This window comes from Larus michahellis, chromosome 1 (genome assembly GCF_964199755.1).
Source record: "Larus michahellis chromosome 1, bLarMic1.1, whole genome shotgun sequence".
NCBI classification, from domain to species: Eukaryota; Metazoa; Chordata; class Aves; order Charadriiformes; family Laridae; genus Larus; species Larus michahellis.
In genome coordinates, this window is record NC_133896.1 from 61,829,821 (window position 1) to 61,847,837 (window position 18,017).

Genomic DNA, 18,017 nt, shown 5'->3' on the forward strand with positions numbered 1-18,017 from the left:
ATTTGTGAAATTTATTGCGGTGATTTCCTGCCTAAATCAGAGCAATACAAATAATTCTTTTCCTGTTTAAGTGTACCTGGACTCACTGTAAAGACACGCTAATATTAGTTAAGGGCGAACTTCAAGTTAACGTAATTTATTTTATCCATGTAAAGGGTTTAGTAAATTGACGAGCTGAAAGCTGACATCATTTGAAATAACAACTTACAGCTCCTTACACTTTAAGAAAGCTAGGAATAAAAAGCAATAAAAGAACAATACACAATGCATTAAGAAATATGGTCTTTTCTTAACGTGGCCTTCAAAATAACAGGATGTCACTTTTTTGTGGTTGGTATACATTTTCTTGTATTTCTGATCTTTACTTGAAGGAATGTGTGCTCCTTGCAGGATACCTAATCAGCAAGACCTAACTCTTGCATTTAGTCAGTACAAGATTTGGTTTTTAACATGATTGTAACTATAAACCTCTGCAAGATAACCCGAATACCATGAAAAGAAAATCTGCCAGTGAAAATCATTTGTACTATTTTTATTTGGAAGAACTTATAAAGAAAACATGGACTCTTTAAGTTGTGAAACAGCTGAATTTAACAGTTTAAAATACACATTACAGGAAATATCAACTGATGACTAGTCTTAAGACATCACTCTCCAAAACACACATTTATTTTATCTCATGGAAAATTATCAACTGAAAATCATCAATATTTGTGCATAAACTGTGATAGACTGTGGCAAATTTAATTTTCAGAGAACTTGATTGATAGCCAAGTGGTTAATGCACTAAACGGAGGTAGTGAATCAATCCACGAAAAGTCCCTTTTGCCTCCAGATACTTGTAACATCTGACCTCGCAATTAGTTCCTTTCCAAGTCTTTCATTACAGAAAAAAGTTTATAGCAGCAAATATGCCATATCTTCACTACAGAAGCTCTCCAGGATTATTTTTTTTTTTCTGTTTTATTTTTATATATATATATATATGTAAAACACTCATACACGTATAACTGAACACCTGAGAACTACTGGTGCCTCTTCTTGTTTTCCATTCACTCCCAATGACTTTTGGGAGGCCCTCTTCATTCCATCACTGTAGGTTAAAACACAGGCTGGAAAACTTCTGCTTTGTATTAACCAAATTGCAGTAAGATTTCTCTTTAGTAGATAGTGCATAAATGTAAATTTACTTCCTATTCCCACTTCTGTTTTAAGGTTCCTATGGCCAGCAGCGCATAAAGGGAAAAAAGGGGTAGACTTTTACAACATACATTGCAGTGATGATTAGAAAACATTTTTCAAGCAATGTAGTTTCAACTTCTCCTAGGATTTGCATTTGTATACAGTGTCCACCATCAGAAACATGGAGGACAGTTTTGTCATCTACTAACCGCAAGTTTCTCATCTTGAAGCAAAGATGCCCACTTCTGCTCACACCTTCCTCCACAGTCCTTGCAACTTAACAGAATAGGAATTCAGTCTTAGTGTTTTCCATTGTCTTTAGACTTTGCTAACCATTTGCAAAATGTACTTTCTCAAGTTTAAAACAGATGTTACTAATCAGACTCTAACAAATGAAAAAGTACGGGTATGTCCGAAAGGGAAGAGCTAAGATCAAAAGTCTTTAAATGACTTTTAAGAGCTTCTACAGATTGCTTCTATTACAGTATTTTTAATATATCAAACAGTATAAAAATTACAAAACATTGCAAAAAGGTAGCAGGAACATTGCTGTGAGTTTTTAAAATGTTATAGTGGTCGCTGTTATAGATGTTGCAGAGTTAATGGCATGGGTTCTTTATACAGCTTTTTAAATCCCTGTCCCTCTGCAACATTTTCTATAAGTAAAAAGAAACCTAGAGTATTCATATATAAAAAGAGAATTTTCTCCACTATCAGGAGTCTTCATGTATTTCTGTTGATATCCTTAAAGAAACTCTCTAAAAGAAAAACAAAGCAAGATCAGCTTAAGATAAACTAATTTTACAGTTCTGCAATATAAAGTACAAGGAGACAAAACAAAAAAAATATTTAAATGAAATACATACTGCGAGAAATAGAAAAAAAGGCTTATCTTTCTTAGAGTTTGGCAGTCAGTTTTTCTGAATTAATAGTTTGGTTTTCTGTGAGCACTGGTTAGGATAAAAGGAAGATAGAATCTAAACAAATCTTAGTCATTGTCAAACACTAACATTGGATTTCACGTTATTTTATAGCCTGCAAATTAAAATGTCTGTATTTCTATTTAATTTAATTCCATCACTTTCTTTTATTTATTATGTTCACAATATTTATACATAGTTATTCTTTCAATGTTGAACACGTTGGAATCTGTGTTCTGAAGCAGACTTATCAACTCATTTAACTTCTTTAAGGACTACAGCATTGTCCGCAAATGTGTATCTCCAAGGGAACAGTTTGACTTTTGACAAAATAGATATCATCATATATGTAGACATCAGGGGGTGATGGACTGGCAATAAATACCTCCTCCCAAAAATGGTAAATTTAATGATGCATACATTTCTGAATCGTACTTCAATATGTCAGTTTTAGAAGGCAATCATATGCCTTTAATATAATGCATTGTGAAATTTTGAACAATTACTTATTTTTTTTAAAGCATTTTATTCTGCAGAACCTAGCCTTTGGGGTTTTTTGGTTGTTGTTTGTTTGTTTGTTGTTTTGTTTTTGTTTTTGTTTTTTTTTTTTAAATAAGGAAAAGTCCTACAGCCATGGTCTATTCAGTACTATCAGTCAAAAGTAAACGGGTGTAGAAATGTTTGCTATCGGTCAGCAAAATATATGTTAACTCTGAATTCTTAGTTAACAACTGATTTCTGTATATGCTTATGAAAGTTATATACAGATTATATGTAAGTATTAACCACTTCCATGCCGAGCAAGCACGTAAGTGAAGAAGCGAATAAATTATTTACAAAGTTTTACTTGATCTGATGTCAAACTTTGGTTTTATGCCAGAGGGCTTGGAGGGTTCTTGCTATTTTTCTTCCCTCCCCACATGCACGAATTCTGGATATGGTTTCCAGCAATTTATCACAGCACCAATTGGCTCACATATGTGTTCTCGATTATTAGTTCTACAGTTATGCAAATGCTTGGATCTAGTTTTTGACTTTCTGGGACTTGTATGAGGCAATGGTATATAAGAAAGACATACGTATGGGGTATGACATCTACAGTTATTACACCTGAGTTAGTTCATCTTTGTAATTATGGTATGAAGCAGCAGTTCTCAGTCTTTTCTACCTCTTTAAGCTCTCTACTTCAGTCCTGCAAAGATACAACTACTTTATGTGTAAAACAAATGTCCAGAAGTCTGAGAAGGATAAGGAGGCCATGATCCTCCTAACACCTACAGTAATATCCAGGAGGTTTTGTCCTCAAATCTCCACCAGGCGCTTGCCATGAGCAATGGTTTTTTTTACGTTTTTTTTACAAGTTCTTTTGCCAAAGTTAAACCTCGCACATTGGTATTTTCGGCATTTTGTATCCCTGTACCAAACAAAAACACTATGAAACACTGCAGCTAGAACATGTTGTGTAAACAACAAGAATTGGCAAGGCAAAGCTTGGGAAAGTAAGTTCAAGGCATTCTTTTCATAAATCACATGAAAGTGTTTTCTTTCTAATTAATCTAATATTCTCTCTTCCTTAGAGTCAGGCTTGATGCATCACCAGATCCAGCTACCCAAACCAGAAGGTTTTCACGTCAATACTCTTCAGAAAGTATTTGATATTCTTTGCATTGTGAGGGAACACATATCAAAATGTGTAATTTTTTTTTTAAAAAAGGAAACATCTACGGTTGAAATGCATTGGATTACTATATAAAATCCCTCGAGTAGAAAGAAATGCAGTATTAGTTGCATCATTTATTTTGGTATTATATCACCCTTAAGAGGGCCTCTTTCTACAAAAAGTTTGGTAAATAAGTAAAAGATATGTACTGAATAATTTTCAAGGCCAGACACCTATTAAACTGATTTATTAAACTGTTTTTTATGTTTGCTTTAAAAAAAACAAGGGGGAAAATATTCATTAGGTAGACAGAAATCAATTCTGTGACTGATAAAATTTGTTTCTGTATAGTTTTGGTATATCTAGCTGAGATAAACAATTGTAATTTTCTATTGCATTTGCTGTTATACAGTTCATAGCACTTCTGAGTCCCTGATAAAATATGTAGATACCAACCTGAAAATCTCTAATGAACGTTAAAAAGAAGAAGATAAAACCAAAGGCCACTGTCCATTCACAGATCGCACTCAAAAAATGGTAAGTATAATCCTGATGGAATGAGACATAAAATAAATTTTCAGTTAAAACAGCTAAAAAAAATAACTGTGGAATGCTATAAAAACAGACGCTTCCTTCTGTAAATTCAACAAATACTTTAAGATTTACGACTCATCATCCCAATACCCTGTTGTATAAGAGTCAATTCTGATTTAGTGTTTACAGAATGGTAGGTATATTTATCAAGGCTGCATATGTTCCATTAAGCTACATGTCTTGTCCACTAACATAAAAAAACATGGCTTGAATATAATTTGCACCTGAAAAATTTAGTTCTTATGTGAAGGATACCAAAGTGCACATATTCAAAACTTTTACTCAGAGCCACTGAGTTCAGTAGTACTACCCCTTACAGTAAATTCTGACAATGTTTTAAAATGTCATACCCTTGGATGACAAGTTCCTGACAAGACCTTTGCTTTTAAGTAAAGTAGACCATCACAGAAAACCTATGTAATATGACACAAACAGAACGTGAAGAGTTTCTTAACATGCCATCAACAAATACACCATCTCTTTCAGTAAAAACATTTTCTCGTCCTTGCATCTCAAGTAAAAACAAAAACCTCAAGAGGCAGATATTATCAAGATTATCTAACTTGTGAAGGGTTATCTCACAGCAGCCTTGCCACTGTTTGGTTGAGGTACATTTGCCAAGTTTGCTTTTATTAAGCTCTTCAAGCTGGATACGCTCTGCATTATTTAACCTGTTTTTTGAATGTGGCATGTGGCAAAAGTTTGTCCAAAAAGAAAACTTACCTGATGTTGACTTGAGTATGCTTGGGTTGGACCTCCAATGTTTATCACAATAGTAAAGATTATTTAATAAAGAATGGTGAAAAAGCTGAGAAAACCAATGTTGTAAAAAACCTCAAAAATGTCAGAATCAAATTGGTCTTTCATGTGTAAAGTTAATTTTCAAGAAATATAGCTATAAAAGGAAGCAGAACAACTCACTTCCAGAATATTTTTTTTTAAATAACTTCTTCTACGAGTAAGTTTCAAATGCTTGGTTAAAATGAAAGTCTAACTCTCAGAAGATTTACCCATCTGTGACAAGTTTTCTTACCCAAGCCACAGACAATTTTCTAATGAAGAACTAACTGGAAACCAGTGTTGCATAAATCGGTGAGATTTCACTTATCTGTTCATGATAATGTACTGTTTAAAGTCTCTGAAGTGTTTGTAATGCTGTACACTTTTAGATAAATAGATAAACATAACAGTGTACATCAAACAAAATGTTACAGGGTAAGTTGGCTACCTAATGAGATTTTACCTTTTCATCTGGAGTCCAATCAATTTTCGTCATGGAAATCTGTGAAGCAAATACAATCACTGGGAAAAAGTGTAAAGGAAACTATAAAAGTTTAGTGAGTAATAGTGAAAACACCTGCTTATAAAAAAAGACCCCAGCTTCCCCTTCTGTAACACAGGAGATCCTGAATAATCAGAATAACAAATCAAAGTTTTAAGAAGGCAAGTAAATGAAACACATTATTGAAGGATAACTGACAGCAGCAATCCGAACAAATTGCTGCACAAATAAATGTTTCTGCAAGTTCTTCCAAAGTACAGAGGGTAAGGGGAGACACTGCAAAACTTAGATCACATTCATGATTGAGAACTGTGGGAGCAGAGTCTTGCATTGTTGGAAAGGGAACCATGTTGGTTTCCATTGGTTCACAACAGGTGCCTTGATATATTTGTACAACTTTCTCTCAGGACTGGGGCCCTCTTTAAAAGCCCTTACACAGCTGCTGAAATCAAAAGCAGGCTGTAACTGTCTGGCTGATGTGATGATCTGCTGCGACCGCTTTTCAACACTGGCAGATCACCTAAAGGCCAGTAAAATCAATGGGATGACTCTGATTTCAGCAGGCTGTGGGAAAAGCCGGGAAGTGTCTTGACTGTGTCTCTAGACGAAGCATCTAGTGAAGACAGGCATTGATAAACAGGATCGAAAGCATCTGCTTAGGCTTGCAGGAAATCTTGTATATGCCAACTGTATTTTATATGTCTGTCTCTCCCCATACCCTCCTTCAAATGAAGGAGGCTGGAAAGTTGGTCTAGTTGACTTGCTGAGGTCCCTTCCTATTTGCATTATCATATGATCTTATGAAGAAAAATGGGGCATTAGTTTTAAATATACCACTGAAAGAAGAGATACAGCTTTTTAGAAGGACTCATCTTTCTGCTATTAATGGTGTCTCGATGGTGCTATTCATGGTGCTATTAATGCTATATGCGTTATTATAGCAGAAATATTAGAGAGCCCTAAGCAAAAATTGTAATCTCATTTTCATCCTTTATCAGCAGTGGTTTAACTTAAAATGAAAATCACGAATGCATAAAGGGAAAACAGTGGGATACACCAAAAAGGATACTGGGAATGAAAGCAATGCATGATATTACAGATATGGCCATCCTTATGTGACACACAAAGTAAGTGTTCCATTGTGGACAGGACTTGTAAGAGATTATAGACTGAAGTGTAATGTATACAACACCCGAGCCAAATGCCACCAAAGCTCCTATGTCATGGACACTGGGAACAGCCAGCTCCTGGAAAGAGAATCAGCACAATGGTTAGTTGCTACTATTTGTACAGTGGTAGGAATCAAAGAGCCCTTGGCAGACACTAGACACGTTATGTTGGGCATGTGCAAGCAATGGGAAACGGTCCCTTCTCCCAACAGTCTACACTGGGAAGATGAAAAGAAAAAGAGCAGCTCAGAGGTAAACTAACCATGTCCAAAGCCACCAGGTCAAAGTGCTTTCCTGTGTTTACATAAAAGCGTAGATCAATTTTAGTGCTGTTCAACAGTTGGTCTATTACCAATTAATGTTTCAACAAACAGGAACTGGCCTGTGCTTTTCTTAAGAAGTTCCTATACATCCTTTTTTCCTTTACTCTGCCAAAGATTTTCATCCTTTTGCATTGAAAGTCTAATCTGCATTTGTGTGGCCATACTGTAACTAACAGTAAAGTTTCATGGGAGCTCTTCTAAATAGTCACTGCTATAACTCTGTTGCCTGCCCTCCAGTGGCCAGCCACAAGGCTCCAGGAAATAAGTCAGCAGAAAATTATTTATCTATTTAAAAAAAAAAAAAGTGTTACCTAAAATAAGGTCTTCATATGAAGGTCTTACACTGTCAGTCTTTTGAATTATTCAGCCCTCACCCTTCCCCACATCATCAGCCACTTTTATTCAAGTTCCACAACAGGTATAAAGTGTGTATAAAATTCCAGTAACAGTATATGTGGCCTATATTTTTGTAATACCCTACCTATGGAAGATTCTCTCCTTTAAAACACAAACAAGCAGAATATCCAGTAACAAAACAGCTGAAGATTCCAGAGAAATTATTGTATTCTAAATGTTTTGAAAACCTACAAATACAAAGTTATGCCACCTTGGAATCCAATATCAGACAGACAAGTTAGCTTTAAAGCTCCTTTCTGTCACCAGAGCATAGCAGAACATGTGCTATGATTGACCTACTACAGTTCTATCTTAGTGATTCATGAAAACACATCTACATCTTTTCATTACATATTTTAACACCTTTCCTGCCTGGAGGGCACTGTTTTCTTTGTCTTGTAATAGTGATTATGTTCACATGCTCTTTTTATTTTTTTTCCCCTGTGCTTTTCTTTCCACTCATTCCCTTCTACCTGTCTGTGATGTATTAAGGAAGAAATTCTTTACTGTGCGGGTGGTGAGGCAGGAAAACAGGTTTCCCAGGGAAGTTGTCAATGCCCCATGCCTCGAAGTTTTCAAGGCCAGGCTGGATGAGGCTTTGAGCAACCTGGTCTAGTGGGAGGTGTCCCTCCCCATGGCAGAGGGGTTGGAACTAGATGATCTTTAAGGTCCCTTCCAACCCGAACCATTCTGTGATTCTGTGTGTGATTAAATTGTGTCAGATTTTAAGGCATGTTCCTCACACAGGTATTTAAGTGGTATCTCATCTATACTTGCATTTTCTTCACCTCTGTCCCACTTTTTGCCTTCCATATAGGAATGACAGGATTTGGTATGGAAAGCATTAAGCAAGTGTAACTGTTTTTTTTTGCATTTAGCCCCATACACAATATATAGAACTCTTCTAACATGGCTCTCATGATTGCTCCTGTCAAACTGCCACAGCTTCCCTAAAAAGCCCATCACACTGAACCCTTACAGAACTTGGGAAATGTTGCTACATCTGAAGCAGTAAGCCCCCTATGCTTTCTAGTCAAAGACAGGAAGATCTCTCTTTAGTCATCTCTCTTTAACACCTAACAGGCAAAACCAGACCTGTTAAGACCTGGGGTTTTGCTTTGCCTTATTGTTTAAGTGGTACAAATCTCCAGCAAATCTCATAGCCTCTTCATGTCTTAGTTATTCTACTGGTAAAATGGGGATAAAAGTGTACTGTTCACTAGTTGTACATTATACAGTTAAAAGACCGAAGACTTGCACGCCACCATTTCCATCTTCCCGGGCAATTAAGCATGCTCAGAAATCTTCCAGATCAGATCCTTAGCTAGATTAGATCCTTACTGTGGTCTGAACCCTTTCTACAAACTGCACCTAACATGCAAAGTAAGGTCAAAGCAGAGGAAAGAGAAATTAGGAACTGGCAATGTGAGACAATATAGATTAGATAAGAACCAATGTTATAACTGTCAAGGTGGCCCTTTGGAAACTTTATGTTTGAAATTTCTGCTTTCCTGACTCTCCCAAATTATTTTGCATTCCTGTTTTGTCTTTTCCTTATCGAAGCTGAGTTTGTTCTCTATTTCAGTCAAGCAACACTGTTCCATATCAACTAACTTTTTTATGCCACATATAAATCTAATCAAGAAGAGCACAGGTATTTAAAATTAGAATAGCATGCTCAGAATAGACTGCAGTTCCTGTAGTGTTTCCAATCCACACACGCTACCTGGAGGAAAAACTAAAAAAAAGATATTGGCATAAGGCAGAGTTTTCTGTCTGAAAACACCGCATGCAAAATTGTATTGGCTGATGAAGGTCTGACAATCTTTATTTTCAATTTCTCTATATCTTGTCAGGTCACTATATGAGCACAACATTATTTTAAAAAGTGTTCCTCAAGGTACACCATCCTTTTAAAAGAAATAATTCATCTGTTTCCACTGATTTAAAGGCAATATCTCAAACTAACTGCCAATTAAATTTGACTTGATTCTTAGCTGAAGTTTTCAGTGCAGTTGTCCTAATACATTCTTGTGCCATAATCTACTCTGTTACATGCTTCCTCACAAGAAAATGCGAAAAGAATAATCTGTTTCAATATTTTTCCTCTCTATTGAATTTTCTTTCAGACACCGAGGGCTGAAAGTCTTCTTCAATTTACAATCAGATGTCTTATCCTTTCTGGCAAAGTAAGCGGTAATTCTACATGTCTCTACTAAAAGACTTAACGTGCTGTTATGCCATCTCCTACAGACTCCAAACAATGGGCTAATGTTGTGCTTAATGTTCTAACCTGCCAGATAAATCTAGTTTATTCTGTAGAAAATGCCGCTCGTGTGTGTGCCGTCATTCAGGTAACAATACAGATGCTTTTGCTAGTCTGACTTATTCTTCCCTACCTGACTGTAAACAAATCAAACTGCGAATAGCAAAGCCTTTTTACAGCAAAATTTTCATAGTAAAAATTTTACAGCAAAAGCATCTATATTGAGTTGTTTTCTAGTACAGACATCACAAGACAAGTACACACAAACCCCCTCACTGACATAACTGTATAAGCAAAAAATCTAGTTTATAGGAAGAAAGCAAATCTGTCTTTTTAAAGATAGTGAAAAAAGACAGGAGCAAGAAACACAATCTTACTCCATTTGCCAAGGATCCACACTGGGATAATGTTAACCACTCTGATCTATTTGATTTTTTAACTGCCAAAACAACTTTAGTCTAATTTATGATATGAATTTTAGGGTCATACCTGAAAAGTTGCAACTATGCCCATTCCAATACAGCCCATGAATCCAATACATAATGAAAACACGTTGCACGAAGACCTAACAAAGTGCGATGACTCATTTTGCTTCTCTATTAATAAATATCTGATGTACATTGTAATTACCGCTGAAAAACAAAAAATACATATTTTGTTCAATTATCATGTATTGCTTACATTTTAAGACCTTGCCCTGCAACACATTTGCATACAGAATAAAATTATAAGCATAATACAATAAATAATACTGCCTTTAACTCTGCTGGGATGAAGAACAAAGGTAGTGAATTTCTGATGTATTACTTTCAGATAGAACTATCTTTATTTTAGTCTTAACATCACACATCAATGCTATCTAGAAAGAACTGCACATCACTTCAAGAAAAACACTCATTTAAATCACATTCTCCTGTGTGTTTTAGGCACAGAGGCATTGGCATTCCACGTTAGGAACAGCTGTTACAGGGAGATGAACCATAAGATAGAACTAGGAGAATTTATTCGGCTCTGATATGCAGTCTTGTACCAGAACTACATCTCCTTATTAATGGATGCCCTGAAGAATTAATACATTTTTGCAGAGTGTAAGCAGAAAAAAATATAACTAGCTGTGTATCCAGAAAATATTTTCAAAGCTTTTGGGCCAATTCTAGATGCTCTTTAGCACAAGAGAGTCCCCAAAACCACTACACATGGATTTTACTGCAGCCTACGTGACCCTAACATGCAGTTCACTCCTGACAAAGACCCCTACTGAATTAGAAGGTTGTGGTTCATGAGGATATAATAAGCTGTAGACTGGATTCCACAGTTCAATAACACAGAGCATAGTTTCAGTCTATCTACAGTTGGAAAAATAAATCAGGTAACTTCATCCAGGCACTGTGAGGTTACATTAAACACACCAAGATAGTGTGACTGAACGAGGCTCTTAGAAAAGGTAAAATATGTGATTTTTACTTTGCATGAAGGCCAACATGGACTACATGTACACAGAAGTACAGAGTTCTTGATCCTCTAGAAGTGAATAGAAAATGCCAAACTTCCTGATTCAAGTCCAGTAGACCTTTAGTGGAGTAAGCATCTTGCAGAGGAAACCAAGTGTTGTTTCAACACTGTTCTTCCCTTTGCTGCAGCATCCTAGAACATAATGCCTCCCTACATTGAAGATACGGTTTTTGCAAAGTAATTATGCCATCCTTCTTCCACTTTTTATTTCCAGCTGCATTGACTACTTTGCACTGATAAGGTGCTCTTAAGAGACAGAAGTGCCTCTAAGCCTGCATTTACTGACCCTAAGGAGCTGGCCCTCTAGACACTAATTCCATTTATCTGATACTACATTTTGACTGTGGAATAATTTTTCTGCAGAATATTGTATTTCTATGGACTTCAACATAGCTTTTTCTAGTTTTCATTTTTTTGCTGTGTTCAAACCAAGTACCTCATACATACCTAAAAGTGCTGAAATATTAATCATAAAACCAAAGATACCACTCTCTGGGGGTTTAGTTCCAGTGTCACTAGAGTAGAAAGAGAGAGAAAATAAAAGTTAATTGAGATCCATGAAACATAAATGAGACGTACACATGAAACCCCAAGAGAAACGTAACTCGTGTGAACTGCTGCTACATGCATAAGACGTTTAAATGTATAAATTGGAATGTCACCTGCTGCATGCTTAAGCTCCATTTGTAGCACTGAACCTTTCTTTTTAGAAAGAAATCATATTTTTATAGTATCCTATTTGAACTGTATTTCTTCCTTTTCCATATGCAATATGCAGAGATGTGACATAGCAATACTTTGCTCATGAATGACAAAAATGATTACATAAATGACATTTTAGAAATGACATTTCTTTTATCTGCTAAACTAACACTGTGATAGAGTAAAACATATCTAATGGCATTCAGTATCGTATGATGTGAGAGAATTTGGCTTTATTTCCTGATTTATTTGAAAGGACTTTACCGCAGCAGAGCAATTGCGTTCCAATGCCTGGGAGCGTTCCTAGGCAATGTTTAATCTACTAATATAGATACAGCTTAAGAGTACTCTAGGCCCAAGGTGGTGTAAGTCTTCTGCTGAAGCAATTCACCCTCATAGGGGATAATTAGAAGTTCACTGGGACAGAGAGAGCATGAGTGTGAGAATATCCACAGAATTTCTACACATACATACATGCATACATATACATGAAAAACATATAAATACAAAAAATATGTTACGTAGAAAATGGAATACCTTCATCATAGAATCCTTTTCCCTCTTTTCCTTACATATGTGCAAACAGCCAGAAAATAACCACACCAGAGAATGCCCTTTCCTTGCAGGAAGGACATACTCCTGGGAGCATGTGGGTTCAAGTCCCCTCAAGCAGGACTCTTTTATACAAGGTGAGTGCTCTGTTGAAATAAGAATATTGTGATGTCATCACCTCTTGACACTATTTTTTCTTGTCTAATGTACAACCAGTTGAGGATATCTATTTGATCAGGCTCTGTTGGTCAAGCCAATGGAAAACATGTAGCTCATAAATATTTACACAATTTGGGTATTATTATCACCAGTACCAAGAGGCATGATTGTGTATGTAAACAGAGGTACCCAAGGAACTCAACTGTCAGAAACGTAAACACGTAAGGGTCTTGGCTTATGCCAAAGTTTAGTGGAAACTGAGCAAAGATTCTGAGAATGAAACTTTCTCCTAGGTGTATGATGGGACAAGTAGGTACTAGCTAGAGATTCTTCTTGTGTGATTCAAGGTGAATAGTCTTCATTCCAATGGTGAGGCTGGATTAGTTTCCAGTGCTAAACTTCCAAACCCACCACCTAGAGCAGCCAAAATGACAGGTGCGCAGCATGAATACCTGTGCTCTTAACACCTAAAAGAGAAAGCACTCTGTACAAAAGCCATCATTCTTAAAGAAATATTTTGATAATTTTGTTAACTTCAAGCTAGAAGAGTATGACCACATCAAAAGATTTAATTTTTTAGAAATTATATTCTCTCACAATCCTCTTCTATGTTATAGAAGCATTTGTGTAATCAGTTGCTGAGATGATATATCAAGAACAGGAGGAAAGGAGAATCCTTTTCTGTGGAAAAACTGATGCAAAAATTAGAGAAAAATCTTGTATTTCTTCTGACTAGATTGGTTCCAAATTCTCAGACAGCAAAAGCTTGGACCAGGCTTTTAGACAAGTTTTTACAACTTCTCAGGCATTAAGAATCCCTATTCATCTGTATTTTCTTGTTGTAATGCTTTCTGAAGACTTGCTCCAGCTTGTACTCTGTATTAGTCTTGTTTCTCTTTGATAGTGGAATTGATGAAAACTGTACAATAACTCTCATTTTTTTGTTTGACACTTCTGAAAATCATCTCAATCCATGCTTCATTTAGCCCATTTTTTAACCTTGAACCTCAGATCTTTTCCTCATGTTTCTGGAGTGTTTTCATAAATATGACAAAGTACTCCATTTAAAAAGTAGGCCACTTGTGACAAACCAGAAACTGCTCTATGCTAAGTACAGGACTGTGATCACTTCAAAGCTTTTGAAGGACTTCAGGTGAAAAGAGAGTGGAATCAGCACATGCAAAGAAAGGCATCTGAAGTTTTTGGAACACTTCACATCATGAGAGCAATGCAAATAACCTGAAATTGCACTGAACTCCATTCATTTTTTAATTAAAGCTTTTCTCAAGCTAAAGCTTTATAGGTGAATTTTGCTATTGTTGATTTTTAAACTCAATATCTTAAATGTACAAACTTTCAAGAAAGTTTGTACCAAGAATACTATACCATATCTAAAATGTATTTACAAAGTACTGCACTGCACTTTTAAGGACACAATCTTTTTAATCCCATATTTCCCACTAAAAAATCCCTGAAGCTAAATGAAGACGTAGGTACATTTTTGTTTTACTTCTGGTCTGCTGCTTTGAAAAAAGTAACAAAAAAAAAAAGTATTCTGCAACAGTTACTTTCTGCTCCTGAAAAAGAAAAAAGAAAATGGCACTGGCACATATGAAACAAAAAAATGTGCTCACTTCTTTGCAATAGTGGATAGGTAAGCACAACCACCATGGAAAAGATGAGGAACCCGCTATGAAAATGACAGCATTTGTGTCACTGTCTCCCGTAGTAGAATTCTACAAACAGTCTAACAGTCTTCTGAAGCGTGGAAAGACAAAAAGGTAGAGAAGACAGGGAAGAAATATTTTAGGGCCACAAGACTAAGACTCATAATCATCAAATTTTCTTCACGGCCATCATAAACTACTTGTGTCCAAACTGAAGTCCCAGATTTTTAAAGTAGGAAGACTATATTCTGCCTAAAGGGATTCTGATTGATCCAGAGGTACTAAATGACAGCAAATACCTTAAGAAAAATGCCCTTTACTCTTTCACTGAGAATTCAAATCACCAAACAGCCACCCCAGCACATCCCAATTAGCTTGGATTTTGAGTAGTATGAGCAAAAGCATTAATTTGGGCACAACCTAATCATCTTTTAGGCTTCAGCTGCTAGAAAAAAATAAAATCAGATTCAACTTTATCCACCCAGTAATGTATTTATATGGTTTACTTGATGAGACATCAGCACAGGTTCAATGACAAATTTATATATGGCCTTTCTCTTGCTGTGACAGCTGTTACATGGTAAACAAAATTAACAAGTTACCTCAAGGCATACACAGAGTACCTGAGGAATGTAAATAAGAATTACAGAAATGCTGACCTAAAATTTGTCTGTATTCTTCTCCTTTGTGTAACTGGAATTTCCCCAGACAAGCTCTATTTAATTTTTATAGTTCATTTTAAGATATTGCACAACTGAAATGTTGCAACATTCTTCCTCTTTCTTTTTTATCACTCTCAGTTTTACTAAATCATGTTCTTAATCCCATGATTCAGCTTCTTAGGCTAAAGCAATGACCTACAAAATAAGAATATGAACTATGGTATGACTATTGGCCCGAGTACTTAGAAGGAATATTACTCCCAAGTGCACCTTCTACAAAGATAATATGCTTAGACCATACACCTTTAGAATTATTACAGATTGTTCACCAACAGTCGATGTATATCCTTAGTCCAAATGTTGTGTTAAGAATTTAAAATAAATAAGTCTTTTAAAAAACTTTACTAGCAAATGCTGAGGGCCTGAAATGTGAGTGGGTTTGGGTTTTCTGAAATCACTGACACAGCCCCATATGTCTTTAGTTTTTTTAGGACATGTGGACATTTATTGTGATTCCTTAGTTAAAGAATGATTTTTTCAGTGAGATGTTCAGTTAGTTTGATACAACTATAGCAGCTGTGATACATACATCAGAATTACATAGCTGTTACTTGTAGGTTTGGTCTACCTCTTTAAAAAGAATGACACACAATTGAGATATCTGGGCTGTCAAAAACTTGACTGCAAACAGAATTACACAGAAAAAAATCATCCTGTTCTCATGTATTTTATTCAAGGACATGGCTTCAACATAAGAAACATCATTTGTCAAATTTTTTACTACAGGACGTCAGAATCCATCGGAGCACAAACCATGTACTGAGTGTGGATATGGTTATATTAAATGGTTTATTTTTTTTTCTTAATAATGGATAAATTGCACTGGTTACAAGCATTTCTGTGTCAGTAAAACTGTGTATGTAATCAAGGAAGAGCATGAGTATAACCACAACTGTTAATAAGGCAGTAGGGTATTTGTGCATGTACAAGACCAAGGCTTTCCAAGAGCTGAGTGCAGATTTGGGCAGATAAACTTAGAAGTTTGGCTAAGATAAGCATGAAGCCCAACTTTCTTAGGCTCGATTTGAATGAAGCTCAACTTTCTTGTGGGTTGTGGTGTCATTTGCACCACCTCGCTTATGATGACAGACCCTAATTTTCAATCAAATTTATGTGTATGTACAAATCAACTTAGCAGTCTTCTGAAATTATGCATGTCCATAAAGTCCTTCAAGGAATTAGGTCTTGATGTATCTTTAAACACATATTTGAAAATTTATTTTAGATCCTCTATATATCAGAGACCACCCCTGGATTTCTGGCTTACCTTTAATCTATTAAGAGCTAAATAGTAGTAATTTCACAGTTCAGGTTTAAATATTAACATAATACATAAACAATGATTTATACAGAACTATGCTTAAATGACTGAGGTTATAGAAGAGAGATGCCACTCATCTCTCGGGGAGTCTTTCACACCCATTGCTTCTATGATGAAATCTTAAAAAAGCACGTTTGTGGGTGTGCGTGTCCTACAAAACCTATTGCAGGGCTTCGAGTCCTGTCACCACCTGGTGCACTTTGGCCCAGTTATGGAATTATAGAATCAAAACTGCATTTCCACCACTTAATCCTTAACTTTTCCTAGGATCGTGCCTGCGGCACACCTTGGCTCCAGCCAACAACTCTTTCAGGTCCTTTCTACCATATCCATCAGCGCTGGGGTCCCACGGCTCTCAGCGAGGCCGGGGTGCCAGAGGCGTGATGGGTGACAGGAGGGCACAGCGTGTCCCTGCTCTGCCCGAGGGATACGAGGGATCATGGGGAGGCCCTGCCACCACTGCCTCCCCCCCCCCCCCCCGCGGGGGCACCCCACATCCACACCGTGGGGCAGAAGGAGACGGGGAGCAGGCGGTGAGGGAGTCCCTCAGCACCTCCTGGCTAAAGCCACCACCTCACACAGCCCGGGCGTCATCCCCCGCGCCCCGCCGGCACCTCAGCCGACCCTCCCTCCCCCCAGCCCTCCCCGCCTCACCTGATGTAGGGGACGAGGGGCTCGACATGGCCCGCCAGCACGGCGATCACATAGGAGATGATGAAGGCGGCCGAGGACCAGCTGACCAGCAAAGCGGGGACGAAAGCCACGCCGGGCATGCAGCACAGCATCGCCGGCGGCTGCCTTACCCCGGCCATCAGTGGCTGGGGCGGCAGCGCCCGGCCGGGCTCGGTGGCGGTGCCCTGAAGTCACGGACTGTGACCCGAGGGCTTGCGGGACGCACCCCCACACCCCGGACGGTTCCCGCCCACTCTCCCCTGCCAGGCAGCGGCGCTGTCACCTCCGGCAGCCCCCGGGGGCGCCCCGCTGCCTGCAGCTGTCCCTTCGCTTTCGATTCTCCTCAGCGTTCCCCCCCTGGGGGCAGCGCCCGGCGCCCGCCCCGCCCGCCGCCGCTAACGGCCGCCAACGGCCAGCGGTGGGGAGAGAGGGGGGCCGGCCCGGGCGGGTTGCTACCGTTCGCCTTTCACCTGTGGCGGCACTTCGAAAGGGCTTTGGAGACTTTCTTATCGACGCCGAAAAGTCTCCGCACAGCCCCGGCCCCGGGCGGGCGCGGTCGCTGCCGGCCCTCCGGGCCTCACAGGCCCTGGTCGGGGGCACGGAGGCGGGCTGTGCTGCCGGGGGCCGCTTGGCAGGGCCTAAAGCGGGGGGTGTCTCGGTGGTTTGTGCGATCAGAGTTAGCTTTAAATGGGAAGGGCCTCAAAATGCAGTGTTTGGCCTTATGGCTGTGGGCTTCGCAGCCTGCCCTCGCTGGGAGGCCGGCTGCGCTGGCGAGAAGGCCGCAGGGTCTTGGCGGGGCAGCAAGGCCGGGAGCTGGGGCAGAGCCTGTCCCCGTCGGGGAGGTGGAGCCGTGGCGTACGAAGGGTCTAGTTGTGGAGTCCTACACAGTACAAAACTCAGCCAGCTTGGACGCATGCT

The 18,017-nt window shown here is 38.4% G+C and overlaps 1 protein-coding gene across 1 annotated transcript; it reads right to left on the bottom strand.

The window, feature by feature from the left end:
• Positions 1-517: 517 nt before the first annotated feature.
• DRAM1 (DNA damage regulated autophagy modulator 1) lies at positions 518-17,403 on the bottom strand. Its single transcript, XM_074581782.1, has 7 exons — positions 17,082-17,403; positions 11,752-11,819; positions 10,282-10,424; positions 6,708-6,885; positions 5,600-5,658; positions 4,219-4,311; positions 518-1,940 (listed from the first exon to the last, which is right to left on the bottom strand). Exons 1-7 carry the CDS (start codon positions 17,237-17,239, stop codon positions 1,896-1,898), a joined length of 744 nt encoding a protein of 247 aa, XP_074437883.1. The 5' UTR covers positions 17,240-17,403; the 3' UTR covers positions 518-1,895.
• Positions 17,404-18,017: the final 614 nt, after the last annotated feature.

Bases quoted from the DNA above. Each gene is read 5' to 3' on its own strand.
- DRAM1 (XM_074581782.1), bottom strand. From the start codon at position 17,239: ATGGCCGGGGTAAGGCAGCCGCCGGCGATGCTGTGCTGCATGCCCGGC. The intron at 4,312-5,599 runs GTAAAATCTCAT...TCATTCCATCAG, and splicing joins ATTGGACTCCAGATGAAAAG to GATTATACTTACCATTTTTT. The intron at 1,941-4,218 runs GTTGGTATCTAC...TTTTTCTTTTAG, and splicing joins CGTTCATTAGAGATTTTCAG to AGAGTTTCTTTAAGGATATC.